This window comes from Chiloscyllium plagiosum, unplaced genomic scaffold, assembly GCF_037043375.1.
Source record: "Chiloscyllium plagiosum isolate Xiang-an unplaced genomic scaffold, Cpla_swu_hap1 HiC_scaffold_13, whole genome shotgun sequence".
NCBI lineage: Eukaryota > Metazoa > Chordata > Chondrichthyes > Orectolobiformes > Hemiscylliidae > Chiloscyllium > Chiloscyllium plagiosum.
This window is the reverse complement of record NW_028270151.1, coordinates 35,253,942-35,276,250: the sequence shown is the minus strand read 5'-3', so window position 1 is coordinate 35,276,250 and position 22,309 is coordinate 35,253,942. Positions and strand designations below refer to the sequence as shown.

The 22,309-nt window shown below is 40.2% G+C and overlaps 2 protein-coding genes and 1 long non-coding RNA gene across 13 annotated transcripts in view; 1 reads left to right on the top strand and 2 right to left on the bottom strand.

Moving 5' to 3' along the window:
• The window catches only part of lrch3 (leucine-rich repeats and calponin homology (CH) domain containing 3), a 196,946-nt gene extending 195,804 nt beyond the window's left edge, over positions 1-1,142 (bottom strand). For all 9 annotated transcript variants that reach the window (XM_043702400.2, XM_087993517.1, XM_087993516.1 and 6 more), the window contains exon 1: positions 866-1,142. In XM_043702400.2, the coding sequence (XP_043558335.1) occupies positions 866-1,136 (271 nt within the window). In that variant the 5' untranslated portion in view covers positions 1,137-1,142. The remainder of the gene's footprint in view (positions 1-865) is intronic.
• Positions 955-22,309, top strand: part of LOC122556032 (uncharacterized) — a 47,187-nt gene continuing 25,832 nt past the window's right edge. Inside the window, exons 1-2 of the long non-coding RNA XR_006313439.2 lie at positions 955-1,338; positions 18,870-18,932. This is a non-coding gene — a long non-coding RNA (uncharacterized LOC122556032). The remainder of the gene's footprint in view (positions 1,339-18,869; positions 18,933-22,309) is intronic.
• LOC122556030 (UAP56-interacting factor-like) overlaps positions 14,751-22,309 on the bottom strand; it is a 32,385-nt gene continuing 24,826 nt past the window's right edge. For all 3 annotated transcript variants that reach the window (XM_043702405.2, XM_043702407.2, XM_043702406.2), the window contains exons 6-10: positions 20,115-20,173; positions 19,426-19,461; positions 18,854-18,925; positions 18,097-18,223; positions 14,751-15,915 (exon numbers count right to left, since the gene is read on the bottom strand). In XM_043702405.2, the coding sequence (XP_043558340.2) occupies positions 15,820-15,915; positions 18,097-18,223; positions 18,854-18,925; positions 19,426-19,461; positions 20,115-20,173 (390 nt within the window). In that variant the 3' untranslated portion in view covers positions 14,751-15,819. The remainder of the gene's footprint in view (positions 15,916-18,096; positions 18,224-18,853; positions 18,926-19,425; positions 19,462-20,114; positions 20,174-22,309) is intronic.

Here is a 22,309-nt window from a genome sequence, read left to right as displayed (position 1 = left end):
TCTGGTCGGCATAGACAAGCTGGACCAAAGGGTCTGTTTCCAAGCTGTACACCTCTATGACTCTAGTGCCTCCAAATAAACCTGTTGGACTATACCCTGGTGTTGTGTGACGTTTTACTCTGATATGTTATTACTGGTTAATATCATGGTATTATTCTAACCATCAATACTCCTGATAGCTGTCTAAAATCCTGAGGAAAGACTGGATTCATTGGCAAGATCGGCTCGATGGGATGAATTGCATTAACCATTGCCGATTGAAGAGAATTTTCAACTTGGTCTGAGTACACAATCGGAAGTCTTGGAAAAATCATCCAAGGAAGGAACACAGAATATGAGGTTCATATACAGAAACCCTATCAGTCGAAACAAGTGTCTAAAATTACACCCACAGCGGTTAATGCAACATTTTAATCAACTGAAAGAAAGTACTGATTGTTGCCTCTTCCGTGCTTTTTCAAATGCCATCAGTGTTTTTTACTCTTTATGGTGCGACACAACAATTAATACAGCATAAATAGATTGAATCAATCTGGAATTATCCATCTGACGTTGTGAAAGTTATATTTTGTCGTAACTTAATGTCAACTTACTCACGCACGAGCCACGATAACAAGTTACTGCATCATTGATTTGTGACCAAGAAGGGAGTCAGAGAACCGTTGGCGAGCGACCCTTAGTGTCGCACGCCCAGGTCCCTCCCCGTGCGCGTGTCCCTGGCTACCACAAACTCGCGACAGCTCTGCTAGTGCACGCGCCTCCTTGTTTAAATCACACTGTTCACAACGTCCCGAAAAATTTCCATTGGACCGAAGCTGCCATCGCCGCAGTAAAGCAGCGTATGTAAGTGCGCGCTGTATCTCACCCGCCTGCGTGGTGTCCGTCAAGTCCTGGTTCGCCGCGCTCCTGGGGAACTCCTTCAGTTTCCTCCCGCTTAAGCTCAACACTCCCGTCGCAGCAGCTTCCTCCAGCGCTCTCTCTAGACTTCTGTTCCAAGGTGGTTGCGCCGATCCAGAACCGTTATGAACACTACCTCCTCCCCCTGCACCGCTAAATCCGTTCAATCCGACACCACCGCCTGCGATCCCGAGCTGACACTCCGACATCAACATCGTCGTAGTCGCCGCGGCCGCCATTACAAGTCTTTGGTCCACACTGCGCAGGTGCCAGTGGCCGGTCAAACAGCGCGTGCGCGCTGAACATCAAATTTGACCTTTCGCTTTGGCGGTTGAAGGGGGGTATTCAACTTGACGAAGAGACCTTTTTAGTTTTATTTTAAAAACTACAGCTTTCCTGATTCATGCAAAGTATTCATTTTGGTAGGAAGAACGAGAAGAGGTAAGATATAAATTGCAGATACCAGCGTTGGACTGGGGTGTATGAAGTTAAAAATCACACAACATCAGGTTATAGTCCAACAGGTTTATTTGGAAGCACTAGCTTTCGGAGCGCTGCTCCTTCATCAGGTGGTTGTGGAGTATGAGATCGTAAGACACAGAATTTATAACTAAAGTTTACAGTGTGATATAACTGAAATTATGTATTGAAAAAGACCTGGATTGTTTGTTAAGTCTCTCATCTTTTAGAATGAACATGTTGATTTCAGTTCTTTCATATGTAAACAGCAGAGCATTTAAACGTTACATTTTCAAGTGAACTTGAACAATTGGTGTCGTGTCGGCCCACATAATACATTTAAGATGTGAGCTGCCCTGTATGAGACCGTCTGTGCAACAACGGTCAGACTGATTCTAATCTAAAAAAATGGATTTGCAAAATCTTACATGGATTCATGCAGTTTTTGAGCTAAGTAAAATGGAATTCTGCAATTTTAAATTCATCCCACAAACTTGTATGTGTACGTGTGTATGGGGGGGTGGGGGGATCAGGAGTTATGAGTGAGAGAGAGTGTGTGTACGTGTGTGAATGTGAGCGTAAGGGGGTAGAAGTCTGTGAGAGGATACATGTGTGAGTGGTTCGTGTGAGCATATGAGATAGAGTATGCGTGGGTGTATGGGTCTGTGAGAGAGTGTGTGGGTCGGTAGGAGTGTGTGTATGTCACACCTCCACTTCTCGCCTTTAAACAACTACCAAACCTCAAATAGATCATCATTTGTAGCAAATTGCCTGGCTTTCAGGACAACACCATACAACCTTGTCTTGGTACAAGACATGTCAGAGTGTCGACATGGATACCACCAATACATGAGGGGACACCTCCCACCATGTATGTGGCAGGTACTCATGCGACTCAGCCAAAGTTGTCTATCTCATACACTGCAGGCAAGGATGCCCTGAGGCATGGTACATTGGCGAAATCAAGCAGAGGCTGCAGCAACGGATGAATGAACACCACGCAACAATTAACAGACAGGAGTGTTCCCTCCCAGTCGGAGAACTCTTCAAGGGTCCAGGATATTCGTCCTCGGACCTTCGGGTGACCGTCCTCCAAGGTGGACTTCAGAATAGGCAACAACAATAGGTTGCTGAGCAGGGGCTGATAGCCAAGTTTGGTACCCATGGGGATGGCCTCAACCAAGACTTTGGGTTCATGTCACACTACAGGTGACCCCATTGTACTATACACACACAGCAACAGATGCACAGATACTCCAACAGACACTCACTGTCTTTGACAGACCCGTACATCCACGCAGACCCTCTCTCATTTGCTGATACATACACTCCACACTCAAACATGCACCTGCACCCTCTCACAGACTTTTACCCCATTACACTCACACACATACACACGCTCTCTCACAGACACTCATAACCCCCCCCTCCCAACCCCACAGACATACACATGTAAGTTTTTGGGGTGAATTTGTACTTGCAGAATTACATTTTACTTTGCTCAAAAACTGCATGAATCCATGTAAGATTCTGTAAATCCATTTTTTAGATTAGAATCAGTCTGACCATTGTGGCACAGACAGTCTCACACAGGGCAGCTCACATCTTAGAAGCATTATCTAGGCCAACATAACACCAATTGTTAAAGTTCACTTGAGAATATAACTTAAATGTTCTGTGATTTACATATGAAAGAACTGAAACCAACATGTTCATTCTAAAAGATGAGAGACTTAACAAACAATCCAGATCTTTTCAATATATAATTTCAGTTACATCACACTGTAAACTTTTGTCATAAATTCTGTGTCTTACGACCTTATACTCCACAACCACCTGATGAAGGAGCAGTGCTCTGAAAGCTAGTGCTTCCAAATAAACCTGTTGGACTATAACCTGATGTTGTGTGATTTTTAACTAGGTGAGATATAATACAATTCTAAAAGGGGTATAGGACCAGAAGGACCGAGATGTATGTGTACACAAGCAGTGGAGGTGGTAGGACAGTTTGAGAAAGTTCTTAACAAACTATATCGAATCTGGGCTTCATAAAAACAGACACAAGGAAGTTATGGTCAACCTCTATAAAATATTAATCTGTCCTCAACTGGAATATTATGTCCATATCTGGACATAACACTTTAAGAGGTTGGTGAAGGCATGACAAAAGGAAATGATTCATATGAATGGTTTGAGATATAGTTATGAGGAACTTCACAAATGCATGTTGTTGAAGATGGGATTGTTCTACAGGAAAAGCGATTATTAAGAGATTTGAATTTCGTGATCAAATTTTGAAGAGTCTGGTCAGAGCAGCTAGCAAGAAATAAAAACAGAAATTGATTGGAAAACACAGCAGGTCTGGCAGCATCTTTGGAGAGAAAGTAGAGTTTGGATACAGAACTGGCTCAAAGATGGAAGACAGAGGGTGGTGGTGGAGGGTTGTTTTTCAGACTGGAGGCCTGTGACCAGTGGAGTGCCACAAGGATCAGTGCTGGGCCCTCTACTTTTTGTCATTTACATAAATGATTTGGATGCAAACATAAGAGGTACAGTTAGTAAGTTTGCAGATGACACCAAAATTGGAGGTGTAGTGGACAGTGAAGAGGGTTACCTCAGATTACAACAGGATCTGGACCAGATGGGCCAATGGGCTGAGAAGTGGCAGATGGAGTTTAATTCAGATAAATGCAAGGTGCTGCATTTTGGAAAAGCAAATCTTAGCAGGATTTATACACTTAATGGTAAGGTCCTAGGGAGTGTTGCTGAACAAAGAGACCTTGGAGTGCAGGTTCATAGCTCCTTGAAAGTGGAGTCGCAGGTAGATAGGATAGTGAAGAAGGCGTTTGGTATGCTTTCCTTTATTGGTCAGAGTATTGAGTACAGGAGTTGGGATGTCATGTTGCGGCTGTACAGGACATTGGTTAGGCCACTGTTGGAATATTGCGTGCAATTCTGGTCTCCTTCCTATCGGAAAGATGTTGTGAAACTTGAAAGGATTCAGAAAAGATGTACAAGGATGTTGCCATGGTTGGAGGATTTGAGCTATAGGGAGAGGCTGAACAGGCTGGGGCTGTTTTCCCTGGAGCGTCGGAGGCTGAGGGGTGACCTTATAGAGGTTTACAAAATTATGCGGGGCATGGATCGGGTAAATAGGCAAAGTCTTTTCCCTGGGGTTGGGGAGTCCAGAACTGGAGGCCATAGGTTTTGGGTAAGAGGGGAAAGATATAAAAGAGGTAAAAACAATGACTGCAGATGCTGGAAACCAGAATTTAGATTAGAGTGGTGCTGGAAAAGCACAGCAGTTCAGGCAGCATCCGAGGAGCAGTAAAATCACCAAAAGATATAAAAGAGAACCACGGGGCAACTTTTTCACACAAAGAGGGTTGTATGTGTATGGAATGAGCTGCCAGAGGAAGTGGTGGAGGCTGGTACAATTACAACATTTAAGAGGCATTTGGATGGGCATATGAATAGGAAGAGTTTGGAGGGATATGGGCCAGGTACTGGCAGGCGGGACTAGATTGGCTTGGGATATCTGGTCGGCATGGACGAGTTGGACCAAAGGGTCTGTTTCCATGCTGTACATCTCTATGACTCTAGTTAACATTTTGGGCTCGGAGAACATTATTCTTCATTGGACCTGAAACATTAACTCTGCTTTCTCCCTCCAGATGCTGCCAGACCCGCTGAGCTTTTCCAGCAATCTCTGTTTTTGATTCTAATTTCCAGGATCATAGAACATAGAATATTACAGCGCAGTACAGGCCCTTCAGCCCTCGATGTTGCGCTGACCTGTGAAACCAATCTGAAGCCAATCTAACTGACACTATTCCATTATCATCCATATGTTTATCCAATGACCATTTAAATGTCCTTAAAGTGGACTTTAAAGAATAAAGAACCTATTTCTGATATCTGTCTTATGTCTATTACCCCTCAATATAAAGCTATGTCTCCTCATGCGAGCATTCACCACCCAAGGAAAAGGCGCTCACTGTCCACCCTGTCTAATCCTCTGATCATCTTGTATGTCTCTATTATGTCACCTCTCAACCTTCTCCTCTCTAACAAAAACAGTCTCAGCCTTTCCTCATAAGATCTTACCTCTATACCAAGCCACATCCTGGTAAATCTCCTCTGAACCCTTTCCAATGCTTCCTCATTCTTCGTATACTGCGGCGATTAGAACTGTACGCAATACTCCAAGTGTAGCCGTCCTAGCGTTTTGTACTTAAGACTCTGAAACTGAATCCCTCTACCAATAAACACTAACACATCCTACACCTTCTTAACAGCCCTCTTAACCTGGGTGTCAATTTTCAGGGATCTATGTACCTGGACACTGAGACCTCCCCACTCATCTATACTACAAGAATCTTAACATTAGCCCAGTAGTCTGTATTCCTGTTATTTCTTCCAAGGTGAATCACCTCACACTTTTCCGCATTAATCTCCATTTGCCACCTCTCAGTCTAGCTCTGCAGCTTATCTATGTCCCTCCAACATCATTTGACACTGTCCACAACTTCACTGATGTAAGTGTCACCCGCAAATTTACTAACCCACCCTTATACGCCCTCATCCAGGTCACTTATAAAAATAACAAACAGCAGTGGCCGCAAAACAGATCCTTGCGGTATACCACTAGTAACTGAACTCCAGGATGAACATTTCCCATCAATCACCACCCTCTGTCTTCTTTCAGCTAGCCAATTTCTGCTCCAAACCGCTAAACCACCCTCAATCCCATGCCTCCATATTTTCTGCAATAGCCTACCACGGAGAGTCTTATCAAACGCTTTACTGAAATTCATGTGCACTACATCAACTGCTTAACACTCATCCACCTGTTTGGTAACCTTCTCAAAGAACTCAATAAGGTTTGTGAGGCACGACCTACCCTTCACAAAACCATGTTGACTATCCATAATCAAATTATCCCTTTGTAAATGATTATAAATCCTATCTCTTATAATCCTTTCCAACACTTTACCCACAACCAAAGTAAGGCTCACTGGTCTATAATTACTAGGGTTGTTCCTATTCCCCTACTTGGACAAGGGAACAACATTTGCTTTCCTCCAGTCTTCTGGCACTATTTTTATAGTCAATGACAACATAAAGATCAAAGCCAAAGGCTCTGCAATCTCCTCCCTAGCTTCCCAAAGAATCCTAAGATAAATGCCATCTGGCCCAGAGGATTTACCTATTTTCACACTTTCCAGAATTGTTAACACGTCCTCCTTATGAACCTCAGTCCTGTCTCATCTAATAGCCTGTATTTCAGTTTTCTCCTTGACAACATTGTCTTTTTCCAGAGTGAATACTGATGAAAAATATTCATTTAGCGCCTCTCCTATCTCCTTGGACTCCACGCACAACTTCCCACTACTGTCTTTGACTGGCCCTAATCTTAGTCTATCAAATCAAATTCAGCACCGCCTTCCTAACCTGAGATCTTCTTCCCGACCTCTCCGCCCCCACCCCAGTCTGACCTATCACCCTCACCTTGACCTCTTTCCACCTATCATATTTCCAACGCCCCTCTCCCAAGTCCCTCCTCCCTACCTTTTATCTTAGCCTGCTGGACAAACTTTCCCCATTCCTGAAGAAGGGCTTATGCCCGTAACGTCGATTCTCCTGTTCCCTGGATGCTGCCTGACCTGCTGTGCTTTTCCAGCAACACATTTCCAGCCCTAATCTTAGTCTAGGCATTCATTTATTGAAGAGAAAGAAACTGTGCGAGAATTAGAGGATATAAATTTAAGATAATTGACAAAAGAGGCAATAGGGATATGAGGATACACCTTATTACATTCTGGTTCGGAACTGGAATTCAACGAGCATGATGGTGGAGCCTAATTATCCAGGTAATCAAAAATGGATAATTATAAGAAAAGAGAACACTTAAAGGCATATAGGGGAAAGGTGGCTGTTTTGCATGATGTGCTATTCTATAACTTAAAAATCTGACACTCTGTTTGTAATTTGCTATCAGGAGCTTTGATAAGGTTAATTCACATGGAGGTGGTGAGAAAATTGGGTGGTAGCATTGAATAGTGGGCTTGGACTAGGAGTGGTTGTGCAACCATGGTTTATGGATTGAATTAATCCAATCCAATTGCTCACACACTTTTCTCTACATCTCTGTCTTAAATCTGAGTTTTTTTTTACAGTAATGGAAATACATAATTACAAGTCTTTTAGTCGTACTGGATAGTATCTGTAGTACATAATTGAAAGAGTTCAGGGAGAAAAGGTGCATTCATTCACACAGGAGCCATGAAATCAACTCAAAATGATCCATCAGGGTGTACAGTTCAAATACCAACTACTCTGACAAGAAAGTAGGAAAGCCAGCAGTGATACAGACTGACATTTCCTCTCACAGGCGTTAGATGAGATGATTACACATTCTTTTCTCTAGACCCATTTGTTACTCCGTGTACCACAATATAAACTAAACATATGCAAGCGAGGTTTGAGAAGATTTGTAGCTCAGGTTGAGGTTCTGGATGTAAGTTGGCTCGCTGAGCTGGAAGGTTTGTTTTCAGATGTTTTGTCACCATATGAGGCAACTTCATCAGTGAACCTTTGGTGAAGCACTGGTGTTATGACATGCTTTCTATTTATGTGTTTAGGTTTCCTTGAGTTAGTGGTGTCATTTTCTGTAGTGATGTCATTTCCTGTGGTGAATATCCCCCGACATCAAAAACATCTCAGAAATGAGTGCCAGACTACTCAGACCTTTTAGCATCATGGAAGCCCACAACCCCATCAACACACTAAAACAGCAGCTAATTAACTTAAAAGACCCTATACAGACAACAAGCAAAACGAACGTCATTTACAAAATACCTTGCAAAAATGTAACAAACAATACATTGGACAAACAGGCAGAAAGGTAGCCACCAGGATACATGAACATCAACTAGTCACAAAACAGCATGACACACTATCACTAGGTATCCTTAATACAAATGAGGAAGGACACCACTTCGACTGGGACAACATCCTAGGTCAAGCCAAACAGAGACACGCATGAGAATTCCTAGAAGCATGGCATTCCAACCAGAACTCTATCAACGAACACATTGACTTGGACCTCATTTACCACCCTCTGAGAAAACAGAACAGGAAATGACATCACTACAGGAAATGACACAACCAACGCAAGGAAAACTAAATATATAAATAGAAAGCAGGTCATCACATCAGTGCTTCACTGGAGGCTCACTGATGATGTTACCTAGTGTGGTGACAAAACGTCTGAAAACAAACCTTTCAGCTCAGCGAACCAACTTACATCTATATAATATGCAAGTCCTGATAGCTATTTACATGCTTTCTCTGTATTAGTCTTAGAATAAAAAAAATTATATATTTTAAAATAAAATCCATTCAATAATGATGCAAAATTGATTAACTTACACACAATTTGGAATCTGAAAATATAAATTCATCTCTCTAAATAACCCAAAACATATAGAAAACCCACACACATCATGTAAAGGGGGAATTCTCTCTCAGGAGAGGTTCACTATAAAAGAAAAACACTTATTAACCAATCCTGGTTATTCTTGAAGGCAAAAAAAAAGGTGTACAATGTTTTGGACTTCGTCAGTTTGATGTTCTTGCATGTATTGTCAAGTCACTATTCATGCATGGTTGTCTCTCGGTTCTAATCAGTCATAGCTTGCCCTGGAAGTAGAGTATTGATAAGTTATTTCAGTAATTTTTCCAGAACTATTGTGTTTCACACTGAATTTATCACAAATGTGCTTCAGAAACTGAATTCATAAACTGACCAGCTTGTACTATAGCAGACTTTCTTCAAGTAAAAACTTCAAAACAAAATTGCCAGAGTTGCAAACATTGTTAAATCAGAAAAGCCACAAAATTCAGTTGAATAACAATCAGATATTTTCTCTTAAATAAGTTCAAATAGTCAAGCCCAGCAATTATGTCGAATTACTATGGGCTTTCAAAGAAATGGCTTGTTTTAAAAAATTTTAATGAATCTTTCCATTGACCTTTCAAAAACAAAATACAGACTTCTCAAAAATCCTTCAAAATCAAATACACAAAAATAATGAAATATGAACCATCTTTATAACGCAGGCAGAGAGGATCTCCAAGGTTTTGTAGATTAGTGTATAATGTCGGAAAACATGAGGATATACACTTTGATTTGAAGAATAGAAAAGTAGAATATTACTTAAGTGGAGAGATACAGAATTTTATGGTTGAACATAGAACATTACAGCGCAGTACAGGCCCTTTGGACCTCGACATTGTGCAACGCTGTGAAACCAATCTGAAGCTCATCTAGCCTACACTGTCCCTTCTCATCCAAATGCCTAGCCAATGACCATTTAAGTGCCCATAAACTTGGCGAGTCTACTGCTGTTGCAGGCAGTGGGTTCCATTCCCCTCCTACTCTCTGAGTAAAGAAACTACCTCTGATATTTGTCCTCTATCTATCACTCCTCAATTTGAAGCTATTCCCCCTCATGCTAGCCATTGCCATCTTAGGAAAAAGGCTCTCACTGTCCACCCTATCTGACCCTCTGATTATCTTATATGTCTCAATTAATTAAGTCACTTCTTAACCTTCTTCTCTCTAATGAAAACAGCCTCAAGTCCATCAACCTTTTCATGTAAGACTTTCCCTCCATACCAGGCAAAATCCTAGTAAATCTCCTCTAAACGCTTTCCAAAGCTTCCACATCCTTCCTACAATGTGGTGACCAGAACTACACGCAATACTCCAAGTCCGGCCACACCAGAGTTTTGTACAGCTGCAGTATGACCTCATGGTTCCGAACCTCGATCCCTCTACTAATAAAAGCTAACACATTGTATGCCTTCTTAACAGCCCCATCAACCTGGGTGGCAAATTTGAGGGATCTCTGTACATGGGCACCGAGATATCTCTGCTCATCTACATTACCAAGAATCTTACCATTAGCCCAGTACTCTGCATTCCAGTTATTCCTTCCAAAGTGAATCACCTCACACTTATCTGCATTAAATTCCATATGCCACCTCTCAGCCCAGATCTGCAGCTTATTTATGTCCTTCTATAGCCTACAACATCCTTCGGCACTATGCCTTCATCCAGGTCATTTATAAATATAAGAAAACAGCAGTGCACCCAAAACAGATCCATGCGGTATACCTGTCATAACTGAACTCCAGGATGAACATTTCCCATCAATCACCACCCTCTGTCTTCTTTCAGCTAGCCAATTTCTGATCCAAACCACTAAGTCGCCCTCAATCCCATGCCTCCGCATGATGTGCAGTAGCCTACCATGGGGAACCTTATCAAACGCCTTACTGAAATCCATATACACCACATCAACGGTTTTACCCTCATCAACCTGTTTTGTCACCTTCTCAAAGAACTCAATAAATTTTGTGAGGCATGACCTATCCTTCACGAAACCGTGTCGACTATCCCTAATCAACTTATTTCTTTCTGGATGATTATAAATCCTCTCTCTTATAATCTTTTCCAACACTTTACCCAGAACCAAAGTAAGGCTCACTGGTCTCTAATTATCAGAGTTGTCTTTACTCCCCTTCTTGAACAAAAAGGCAGAGAATTTGGGTATTCTTGTACATGCAATACAAACAGGTGAGCATGCAGATACAGAAATGAATTGGCAAGGCCAGTGAAATACTGTCTTCTTTGTTGGTTATCCCCTGAGTGAAGGATGGCATCTACTCAGGGAAGCAAGTTTCTGCCTCAGGTCTTCATGTGACAGAAGAGGCTGGTTCTTGATCTACAGATCTTTGGATACATGGGACAGGATATACCACATGGTGGGGGGATCTGGAGTACAAGATTTACTTCCTTTCTTTTGCTTCTCTGCAACAACTCTGCCATATTATTTAAAACATTTGAACCTATAGCATGATGCAGCTTGATGACTAAGTTGTTACCATTTTCAAAGACCTGTAGCAAGCTCCTCCCGGTCATTAATATCAATGTTGCTATGCTTTAAGAAGAATCTCATAGTGTTTTTGTCGAGTTTTCTCTATCCTCGTTGGAATGCTGGCCATTTGAATTTTAGGAGAAAAGGACTTAAGGGGGGAGATAAGTTTCAGCCATTTGAACAGTATCCAGTCATTGTAGTTGGTTTTGCCTGAATGTTTGTAGGGCTGGCCTCAAAGGAAGATATCAGCATTTGTTCAGTAATCTTCTGAGTGAACCCAGAGAATGTGGCACAGGCATTGCTGATGGAATTTCTCTAGTGTTATTACATATCATTCATACATAACACAAGTCTCATTGCAGTACGTGTGTGATAATGACAATTGCTTTTAATAAGTTGTGAAAATCTTTGTTGTCAAATACAAATTGTCGTAGCTTGTTAAAGGCTTGAGGTGGTGCAGCTGGGATGGCAGGGAGGACTTCATCAAGGTCAGAATAGAAATTTTCCTTCATACCTTCATCTGAAACAAGGGGTTGACACATTCAACTCATGGCTATGGCACACCATTTATGGATGAACTAGAAATGTTGTGTCTTGTGCCTTTAATTTGTACAATTGGAGAGTTTGGTAGTTTATCCAAGATGCTGATTAATTATAAATTATGTAAGATTCTAATTTGCAAAATTTTGAGTTTACTTTCTTTGATCACAAAGATGGTGGTCACTTTTTCTCGTCCCTTCTCTATTTACGGTGTACAAAGAGTATCCTGAAGAGGACTGCTAAGTCACTGATTCTTCGGCCTAAACACCTCTGACCCAACATAGGTATCCGACTTCTGTGCAGATTCTTGACTGAGGACTCCCAAATTCACAGCACTGTCGACACAGAACTTGGCAAATGGATCGTTACTGAAGCCTGTGCAGTACTGTCATTGTCCACATGGTCTTGAAGGGTCCATGGTCAGACTGCGATGATGCGTTGAACCACAGTGACCATGACCACTTGACCACTGCAGCCTTCATAGCCAGTGATATGCTGTCTTCTTTCACCTGTTCTGCATTGAGGACTGTCTAGCATCCCACCCTCTTGTCAAAATGAGTCACCTTACCCAGAGCAAGGAACTCTCAACAGCATGACTCAAGACATCATCACAGCACCCAAACCTTACCATCATATCACAATGGAGATTCATGAAGGAGGTGGCCTTTATTGCAAGGATAAATGGAATGTAAAAGTGGATACTACTTTTTAGGGTGTTAGTGAGATCACATTTAGTGTATTGTGGACAAATATACTGTCATTGATGTCTTTATATTAATATGAGAAAAGTTATGGGTTTGAGGCCCAATTTAATAAAGCAGTTCTATGACTGCACAATACTAGTCTCTACTAGGAGAAATATGGATAGTTAATACAGACCATTTCACAAAGTAATTACTGACCAGGAAGGTATTTGGTCCACCTTAATTTATTCAGCAAGATACATGGTACAGTCACCTAATTAAGCATTTAATTATCTAAATCAGTCTAGCTTTTAGCTCCGGGTCTAGCATAAAATCCACATCCAGTGTGTTTTTTTAATGAAGTAGCTCTTCCTGTTATTAGTTCTTTATATGTCACAAACCAATACTGAACTAAGTACTTAATGGGTGGGCTGACCAGGTACTGTACAACTTCCTATGACTGTATTTTGGCTAAATGATTCAGCCTAATATTGGCTATGTTATTTTCTACTCTACATTATTGAGCCTGTAAAATTTCCAAAGTCCTTCAATACTATCCAGGGAATATGTATCTTGACCGTCTTTCTCTTTTGAGTGCAATAATTTGCACTTCTCTACTTTAAATAGGTTGGACAAAGGGGAGAAAGTTCTACCGGTGGAAAAATCCAAAACTATCAGTCATAAATATCAAAACTGATAAATCCAACAGGGAAAGAAGAGCCAGAACCATTGTGACACAGGAGGCCGCCATTTGGTCCTTGCAGGAATACAGATAAATTTCTTCACTCAAATTAAAATGTGGCACTCTTATCCCAGGAAGTCAAAGCTTTAATGAAAAATGAGTGCATGAGAAAAGGGAATAGAAAACTACACTGTGAAACCAATATGAGGTAGTTGAAATAGGAGTTTCAGACAGTAGAACAGCACAGATTAATTCTGCCAAATTACCTGTTGGTGTGTTCTATTTCTCTGTAATTTTGCACAAGACAAACATCAGCTGCAAATGAGTAAAGCTCACCAATATCCGGCCTAGATATTTTGAGCTCATAGTTTAATGTAATTATTTAAAAGCTAAAATGCTTTACTTTTATTTTGCATACGATATCATGTGCAACTTTGTGGTATGCAAACCACAGCTGTGTATAATTGTCCTAAAGCCTACACTCTCCACACAAATTCTGTCTTTGCCACAAAGAGCTGTAAACAGTGTCAGAATTTACAATCTATCCAGTGCAGTATCTCACCTTATTCCTCAATTGTTTCTAACTTTGGCATTCTTGATCACCCCTCATCCTGTCTCTTTCTCTCCATTTTTGTCCCAGCATTTAGCTAGATCATGTGTTTTTATCCAAATGGGGAATTGCTCAGGAATTACTGTCCACACAAGGCTAGATAAATTTAATCAAGCTTTCATTCCAATCAGCATCATTGAAGTTGCAATGGTAGATTAAGTAATTGAATCTTAATTTGAAAAATATAGGAACTAGAAGCAGGCCATACAGCATCTCGACCCTTTTCTTCATTCAGCGAGCTCAGTATCTTCCAATATCATTCTCCCACGCTACACCTATATCCCGTTATATTTTTAAGATCTATTTAACATCCGAGTTTAAGTTTTGTAAAAAAATACTCAATGCCTGACACTTAACAACCTTTTGGAAGAAAATTCCAAGGATTCACCACTCTCCGAAGAAATTCCTTCTCATCTCTGCACTAAATAGCTTAACCTTGTTCTGAGACTGCAGTTTGAGTTCTAGACACTTGTATGAGGATAAACATCCTTCCTGCATCTAAGCTGGAAGGATTCTTTAATGAGGTCACCTCTCATTCTTCTAAACTCTTTAAAAAAAAATACAGATCCAATTTATTCAGGGGACAACCTTCTCACCCAGGGATTATCCTGGGAACCCTTTGTCACACTCTTCTACGGAAACTAAATGTTTCCTTAGATAATGAGATTAAAATTGTACATACAATTGCAGATCACTGTCCATCTTAACCTCTATAAGCATTTGACGTTCTTATGCACAAAGTCCTTACTGTGTTTGGGTACAGGCTTCCATTTCCTATCTGAATGACAAGAATGCACCAGGAATGTCTTCGACCTGGGAAACAAACTGGCATGAGTGTCGGTATGTAACGTCCGACCGAATTTTTATATGGTTATGCACCTAGATTTGCAAGTTCATTTTTGTAAACAATTTTCACATGTAGCACACAACAGGATTTTCAACTTTTTTTTTTAATGCAAAACAGTACAAGTTGTATATGCAAAACAATGCTTATGTCCCTCATGTAATACAGCATCTGACAGGACTTTAAATTACTAAATGATTCAGACAAATGAAAACAGCTTGTCTATTTTCAAAATAGATGAGCTGTGATCAAATGTCCCAAGTCATTACACCTCCCATTTGACAAGGGAAACAAATTAAATCTTTTAAACACTGTATTCATTATTAAAAATGAAAGTTCAAGCATCTAAACAGTATAAGAACTTCATTTAGATGTTCCGATCTTTGTTAATGAGATTTAATACAAAATACCCAAAAATAGTGCTTGATTAGTTGCTGCATAGCCACCTTCAAGGAAATCAAATGCTTTCCCATCTTTAATTTTCAAACGTGGCATCTCAATTTCCCAGACCATATAGAGCATAATTTCACATTAATTCCAATGTTAAGGAATCAACAGAGTCCTGTATTATTACAAAGCTGTATTTTAAGTCGAGGTTTTGTCGTCATCTTTGAGAATTCTTATGGTGCTTTATGGCGAGTTGGACTGACAAGCATGGAAAATATTTGCAATCACTAATTAAGGAAAGGGACTGCCTTTGGATTCTTTTTGATGAGGCATCATTATGCCAATGGACATAATCCTCCTTACAAAACTTTGAAACAAGTAAACTTGAATAAAAAAATGTTTCTAGATTGAAACGTCAACAAGTCTTCAAAAATACTGGATTTTAAGTTTGTTTGTGCTGGACTTAGATATTCTCTTCATCTAATGAATTGTTCCTTGAAATTAACAAACTTCAGTCTTTTCAATGAGACAATTTAAACAGATTGTTCAATATCATCTCCAACTACCATTCCTCAGGCAAAAACAAAACTTTAAAACATAATTGGAATGTCAGTAGTTCTTCCATATAGTTACTGTACAATGATCCTTAAAGTACAGTCAAACAGATCTGCTTATACGTGTAGTCAGTTTGTAACAGCAAATCATTCATTCCATTGTTCCTGGTGCAGCTTCCCAACAATTCTGTCAGATGAAATGTCATTTAGCTCATTCTAACCCACAGTCACAAAACGTCCTCCTTTATTTGGTGTATCTGCTGTTCTCCGCTCTTTGAGAATAGCAAATCGTTCATTCAAGGTAATGCCAGTCTACAAGAAAAACACAATTATTCTGAGATATTTGTCAATATATTCAACCTGCATAACTGTCTGTCTTTACCAAACAGCATCAACATAGATTAAATGAAACAGATAATAGTTCTCAAATTTTAAAACCCTTCCTTTCCTCTCAAAAATGCTTGCCCATGTTGAACTAAGTTCCCAACCACCAGCAATGTTCTGCTATCTCATCCTATTCCTATTTTTCACATGGAAGCCTCAGTGCTGAGGTGGGGCAGGAGGGGGGTTGGGGGGATTCAAAACTAGGGGGCATATTTTTAAGGTGAGAGGAGAAAGTTTCAAAAAGGACATAAAGGGCAACATTTTTGTTGATGTGGAGTGGTTCATGTGTGGAATGAACTGCCAGAGGAAGTTGTGGATGCAGGTACAGTTACAGTATTTAAAAAACATTTGGATAAGTACATGGATAAGAAAGTTTTGGAGGGATATGGGCCAAACACAGGCAGGTGGGACAAGTTTAGTTTAGGAACATGGTCATTGTGGACTAATTCCATGCTGTATGACTCCAAATGAAATTTCATAAACACCCTAACATGGATTGCCCTTAATATCCATCTGCACATTTCACAGCTGGAAGATGCCACTTTGATTATTGTTTCCTATGCTCGTAGTGCCAAGGCCATCCATAGCAACTGTCAGCAAAAATTAATGGAGTATTGGCTGTAATTATATTTTAGAATTTGTCTGGCATCCTTTCAGGTTCAAACATATAACAGGGTGGTCAAGTTAGGTAAAGGGGCAGTACAAAGAGATCTGGGTGTTCTTGTACACCAGTCAATGAAGGTAAGCATGCAGGTCCAGCAGGTAGTGAAGAAGGCTAATAGCATGCTGGCCTTCATAACAAGAGGGATTGAGTATAGAAGCAAAGAGGTTCTTCTGCAGCTGTCCAGGGCCCTGGTGAGACCGCACCTGGAATATTGTGTGCAATTCTGGTCTCCAAATTTGAGGAAAGACATTCTGGCTATTGAGGGAGTGCAGCGTAGGTTCACAAGGTCAATTCCTGGAACGGCGGGACTATCTTATGTTAAAAGATTGGAGCGACTGGGCTTGTATACCCTTGAGTTTAGAAGACTGAGAGGGGATCTGATTGAGACGTATAATATTATTAAATGATTGGACATTCTGGAGGCAGGAAACATGTTTCCGCTGATGGGGGAGTCCCGAACCAGAGGACACAGCTTAAAAATAAGGGGTAGGCCATTTAGGACAGAGATGAGGAGAAACTTCTTCACCGAGAGTGTGGTGGGTGTGTGGAATGCTCTGCCCAGAGGGCAGCGGAGGCCCACTCTCTGGATTTGTTTAAGAAATAGTTGGATAGAGCTCTCAAGGATAGTGGAATCAAGGGTTATGGAGATAAGGCAGGAACAGGATACTGATTGAGGATGATCAGCCATGATCATAATGAATGGTGCTGCAGGCTCGAAGGGCAGAATGGCCTACTCCTGCACCTATTGTCTATTATCTATTATTATCTTTGAGGTTTATCAAATCCTAATTGGGCATAGATAAGTGAATAGCCAAGGTTTCTTTTCCCCTAAAACAAAAAGGCATAAGTTTATTGTGAGAAAGGAAAAATTTTAAAACAGACCTGAGGGGCAACTTTTTCCACACAGAGGGTGTTGCATATATGGAATGAACTGCCAGCATAAGTGGTACAGACAGGTACAGTTACAACATTTAAAAGACTTTTGGGCAAGTACACAAATAATAAACATTTAGAGGGATATGCAAATGGGTTTAGTCCTCAAGGACAAGTTGGACCAAAGAGTCTGTTTCTATACTGTATGACTATGACTGTATAATGTCAAACCACAAGTCATCAATAAAGGATTATGAGCAATACCTAAGTGGATCAGTTTATGTCAGATCTTGGGTTTACTGGGTTATTGCCCTAGATCAGTTTCTCTACACTGCATGATCCAGAGTTGTGCTATGCAATTCCCACAAAAATTAGACAATTGGACTGCCTAAGGGAACATACCACTGTACTCAAATCCATAATAAATAATTTGCAATCAAATGTCTGGATTGGTGTGATAAGTTTGATGCACAGGCAAAGTAACTGTCACAAAGGAACACATGATCTTCCACTGAAAACTGGTTGGAACACACATGAAATAAACAATATTAAAATCCTTTGCAAATATTTACCGGTCTTCCAACACTGTTGATATCAAATTCTAAAGGCACTCCTTTCGGTGGATCTTTCTTCTCATCGATTTCCTTTTTTACTGCAAATGGCACCAAAGGAGGACGCCTGATTCGGAACTGTTGAGAGCTATAGAAAATATTTAATGTCAAACTGAATAAAATACGTTCTCTTTTCCACAATAACCACTATCCATGAGAGTGTAATTGGAAAAGATAGAAAGGTTATTTCAGTTGGCTGGATGGCTAGTTTGTGATACTGAGCGATGCGAACAACATAGGTTCAATTCCCATACCACCCGAGGTTACCATGAAGAGTTCTTCTTCTCAATCTCTCCTTCACTTCAGGTTAAACCAAAACCAGTTATCTCTCAAATGAGAATGGAGCACAATGGTCTGGGGAGAGCATGGCAACTTTAATTAGAAAGAACATACACTGAGCCAAAAAAGAAAGGTGAATAATTTTGTTGTTTACAAAGAGGTTGGTTATAAGAAGGTTTTTGAAAGGTACGTTATACAGAAAGATGGAGAAATTAGTGTAAAATCCAGATCTTATAAAATTAGCACATTTACCAGAGGTGGGGTTGAAAAGAAATAGGCATTTGGTGAGGAGGGAGGTGTGCAGCAATGTTGAAAAAATAGATCTTAATATGTTACATCAAAATAGACCACGTTATTAGTTATTACAACCTAATAGCTAAACTCAAAAGAATGGTAATAAAGGTCAGAAAAATGATAACAAAAGTAAAAAAATACAAACTCTGTATTTTTGGCAGATGGGTTCTGAATGGACACAGTCAAAATTCCTCCACTGCTAACGGGAATGCGACCTCTGAAAGGTAGGAGAAGCAGTTTAAACCATTAGTGTTTTCAAGTATGTGTGTGACTGACAATCATAAAATAATCTTTTATTTTCTTGAATTCAAAAATTTATTGTGCATTGTGCTTTCCAAAAGTATTTGTCATTTCTGTCCACAAAGCAACCAAGGAATGTTGAACTCATTAAAAAATATACAAATCAAAAGGAGTCAGGCATGAAGGGCTTTTGCCCGAAACGTCGATTTTGCCTGTCCTCGGATGCTGCCTGAATTGCTGTGCTCTCCCAGCACCACTGATTCAGAACAGAATAAATTGGGTCATGCTCAAATATGGCAGCTTCTAATTTAGGCCAGCTGCATTAAACTTATAAATTGTACTGTGTAAGCAAGACTCAGTTAGAAGTACCAACTTGCTTTGTTTCACACATAGCACAATAATTATTCCCTTATCCACCTAATAAAAATTTTGTGACTGAAGATAATATTTTCACCTATCTTCAGTTTAATGACTTACTGGTCAAATGTAGCAGCACTAGAATTGGTTAGCCACCTGAAAAATAAAACTTAAAAATCAATTTCTGTACTTTCAAAAGTAACATTCTTGACGCATAGGATGTGGTGTTATACATTCTGAAATTAAGGTAAACAAAGGGAAAACACGGAATTACATTCATTTCAGATATCATACATCATGCAGCAATTTCTTGTTGTGAGAACATGTGGAGTATCTTACACAACTTGATTGAAGCACAGCAATGTTATCCATTAAAAAGACATAGAAATTTTTTTTGGCGGGGGGGGGGGTGGAAGGAAACAAAAATGGTTGGAGAAACTAGCAATTTGCACATTTCCTTTCCTTTAATACAATAACCATCTTGCACTAGAATTGTCTCACACAAAACTCAAGGAAGCTGATAAATCAGAGATCTGATTGGATTCTTTCAGAGACAAAAGGCCATGAAGAACGAAGATAGTACCAGGAGATATGGATTTTGAACTTTATTTGTAATGGGTTTGAAGATACCACTCAAAGCAAATGCATGGTAGCAATGTATAGCTATATCTAAAGAAATGAAGTACAATCTTGTGATTCTCTTCAGCATCAGACTTTATGGGCTTTGTGCTGGAGCTTGAAAACATCATTTAAATGTGGAAAGTAATTTTAAACCGTTCTTTCAGCAGTTAGTTCAGTTTTTAACTTACGCTCGTGTCCTTTTATTAGTAGCTGCTTCTTTCATCCCTTGTTCAGTTTTCATATGCACCTGCATTTTAATAGCACAGATCAGACAAGATTTAATAAAAAGCAAAAGACAACGGATTCTGGAAATATGAGATAAAAGCAAAATACTAGACAAACTCAGTAGGTCTAACAGCGTCTGTGGTGGGAGAAACAGTTAACGTTTGGAGTCTAATTATTCTTGATCGGAACTGAGGGGAGCTGGAAAACGACTAAGTAAAGATTTTATCTTTTATTTTTCTCTATATTTGATTATGGATTGAAGTAGGGCAAAAGACTATTTAAAAACAAAAGGATGGCAGAAGGGATAACTGCATTTTTAAGACAGGTTACTGACACTCCCAAGTGTAATTTACATGCTGTTTGTTCAAGTGGGGGATATTGCAGTAGACAAATTGGCACCAGGTCATGTGTAGTAGACAGGCAGGAGGCTGAGAGAACACAGCAAGCCAGGCAGCATCAGGAGGTGGAGAAGTTGATGTTTCGGATGTAACCCTTCTTCAGTCTTGGAATGGTCTATAGAATGACCAGCTGTTGATGATGGAGGCATCCTGCTTACCATCAACTATATGTGAACATCAGGTAAGAGGCCTTCAGTTCTCTAGAAAGGGAGGTGCTCTCTACAATTAAAAAAAAATCTAAAGCCTGAGGAAAGCCAGTTTATTTTCTATCACCAGTTGCGGTAAGCCGTCAGATGCTTTATACATTGCAACTCCTGCAAGTAAGTGAAAATACCTAGAGAAGAGAGCACGAAATATCTGGCAAACCCAAAAGATCATCGAAGCAAACCATGGGGGCTGTGAGCTTGACCGACCTTCCCAGTGTTTCCCTCCACCCATAAAACCCAATTTTTAAAAACCTCTATGTATGTGCAGGGAGAGTTTCAGGAGGTTGAAGTTTTAACCAGTAAGGTTATCTGTCAGCAGTTCATACATTCTAGCTGCAAGTGAACAACTATTTACTTGGAATTATTAGCAACTTAAATACAGATACCTCTTCCATGCTTTCCATCAACCTGGGCATACTTGGATAAAGAGAAATAAGAGAATTTTGTGCATCTTATGAAAATGTCAGCAATGCTTAACTGTGTCTATGCTTCCAAAGTACAAGTCCTTCTTTTACTCCAGTGGCCTACACTGAAAAAAATGTCAATGTTTGTGGAAAACGTACTACTTTCTGAATTTGCGCTAAACATAATTAGTTCTGCTCAAACCCTATTAACAAGCTATAAAATTAAGCTTAATTAATCTAATAAAAGACAATGCAAGTTGAGGAATCAAATTTGTACAAATAGTTTTCCGAATGTTCTTCAAAAAGAGAAACCGATAATGATCGACCAGATTTGATCCGTAAGCAAATTGTCACTGTTTGACTTTCAATGTCCTCTAAAGTTATAGCAAGTTATAACAAATCCAACAGTCTCCATCAGACCAACAGATCCACGACAGATGCCATATCACTTGCCCTTCACTCTTCCCCAGAACATCTTGACACCAAGTACAGCTACCTAAGAATCCAACTCATTGACTACAGTTCAGACTTCAACACTATTATCTCCTCGAGACTGATTAGTGATCTCAGACTAAGCCCCACTTTCTGCAACTGGATCCTCAGTATGCTATCCACAGGCCACAATCAGTGAAGACTAGGGACAATATTTCATCCTCATTAACACTCAGCACTGGAGCCCCCCTAGGGGTGCGTACTCAGCCCCCTTCTGTACTCACTGTGCATCCATGACTGCATCGCCAAATACCAGGCTAATGCCATTTACGCGTTCGCTGATGACACCACCATAGTTAGTCGAATCTCAGATGGCAACGAAACAGACCACAGACGGGAGGTGGAAGACCTGGAAAAATGGTGAACTGAGAACAACCTAGCTCTCAATGCCGGCAAAACCAAGGAACTCATTATTGACTTTTGGCGGGATGTTACTCATGCCCCCCCCCCCTACATATTCACAGCACAGAGGTGGAACAAGTGGAGAATATCAAGCTCCTAGGAGTGGTCACCCACAAAAAGCTTTCTTGCACTCTTCATGTGGATGCACTGGTTACAAAGGCCCAACAACTTGTCTTCCTCAGTCAGCTGAGGAAATTTGGCATGACAGCGAATACCAACTTTTATAGATGCGCCATCGAGAGTATTCTGTCTGGAT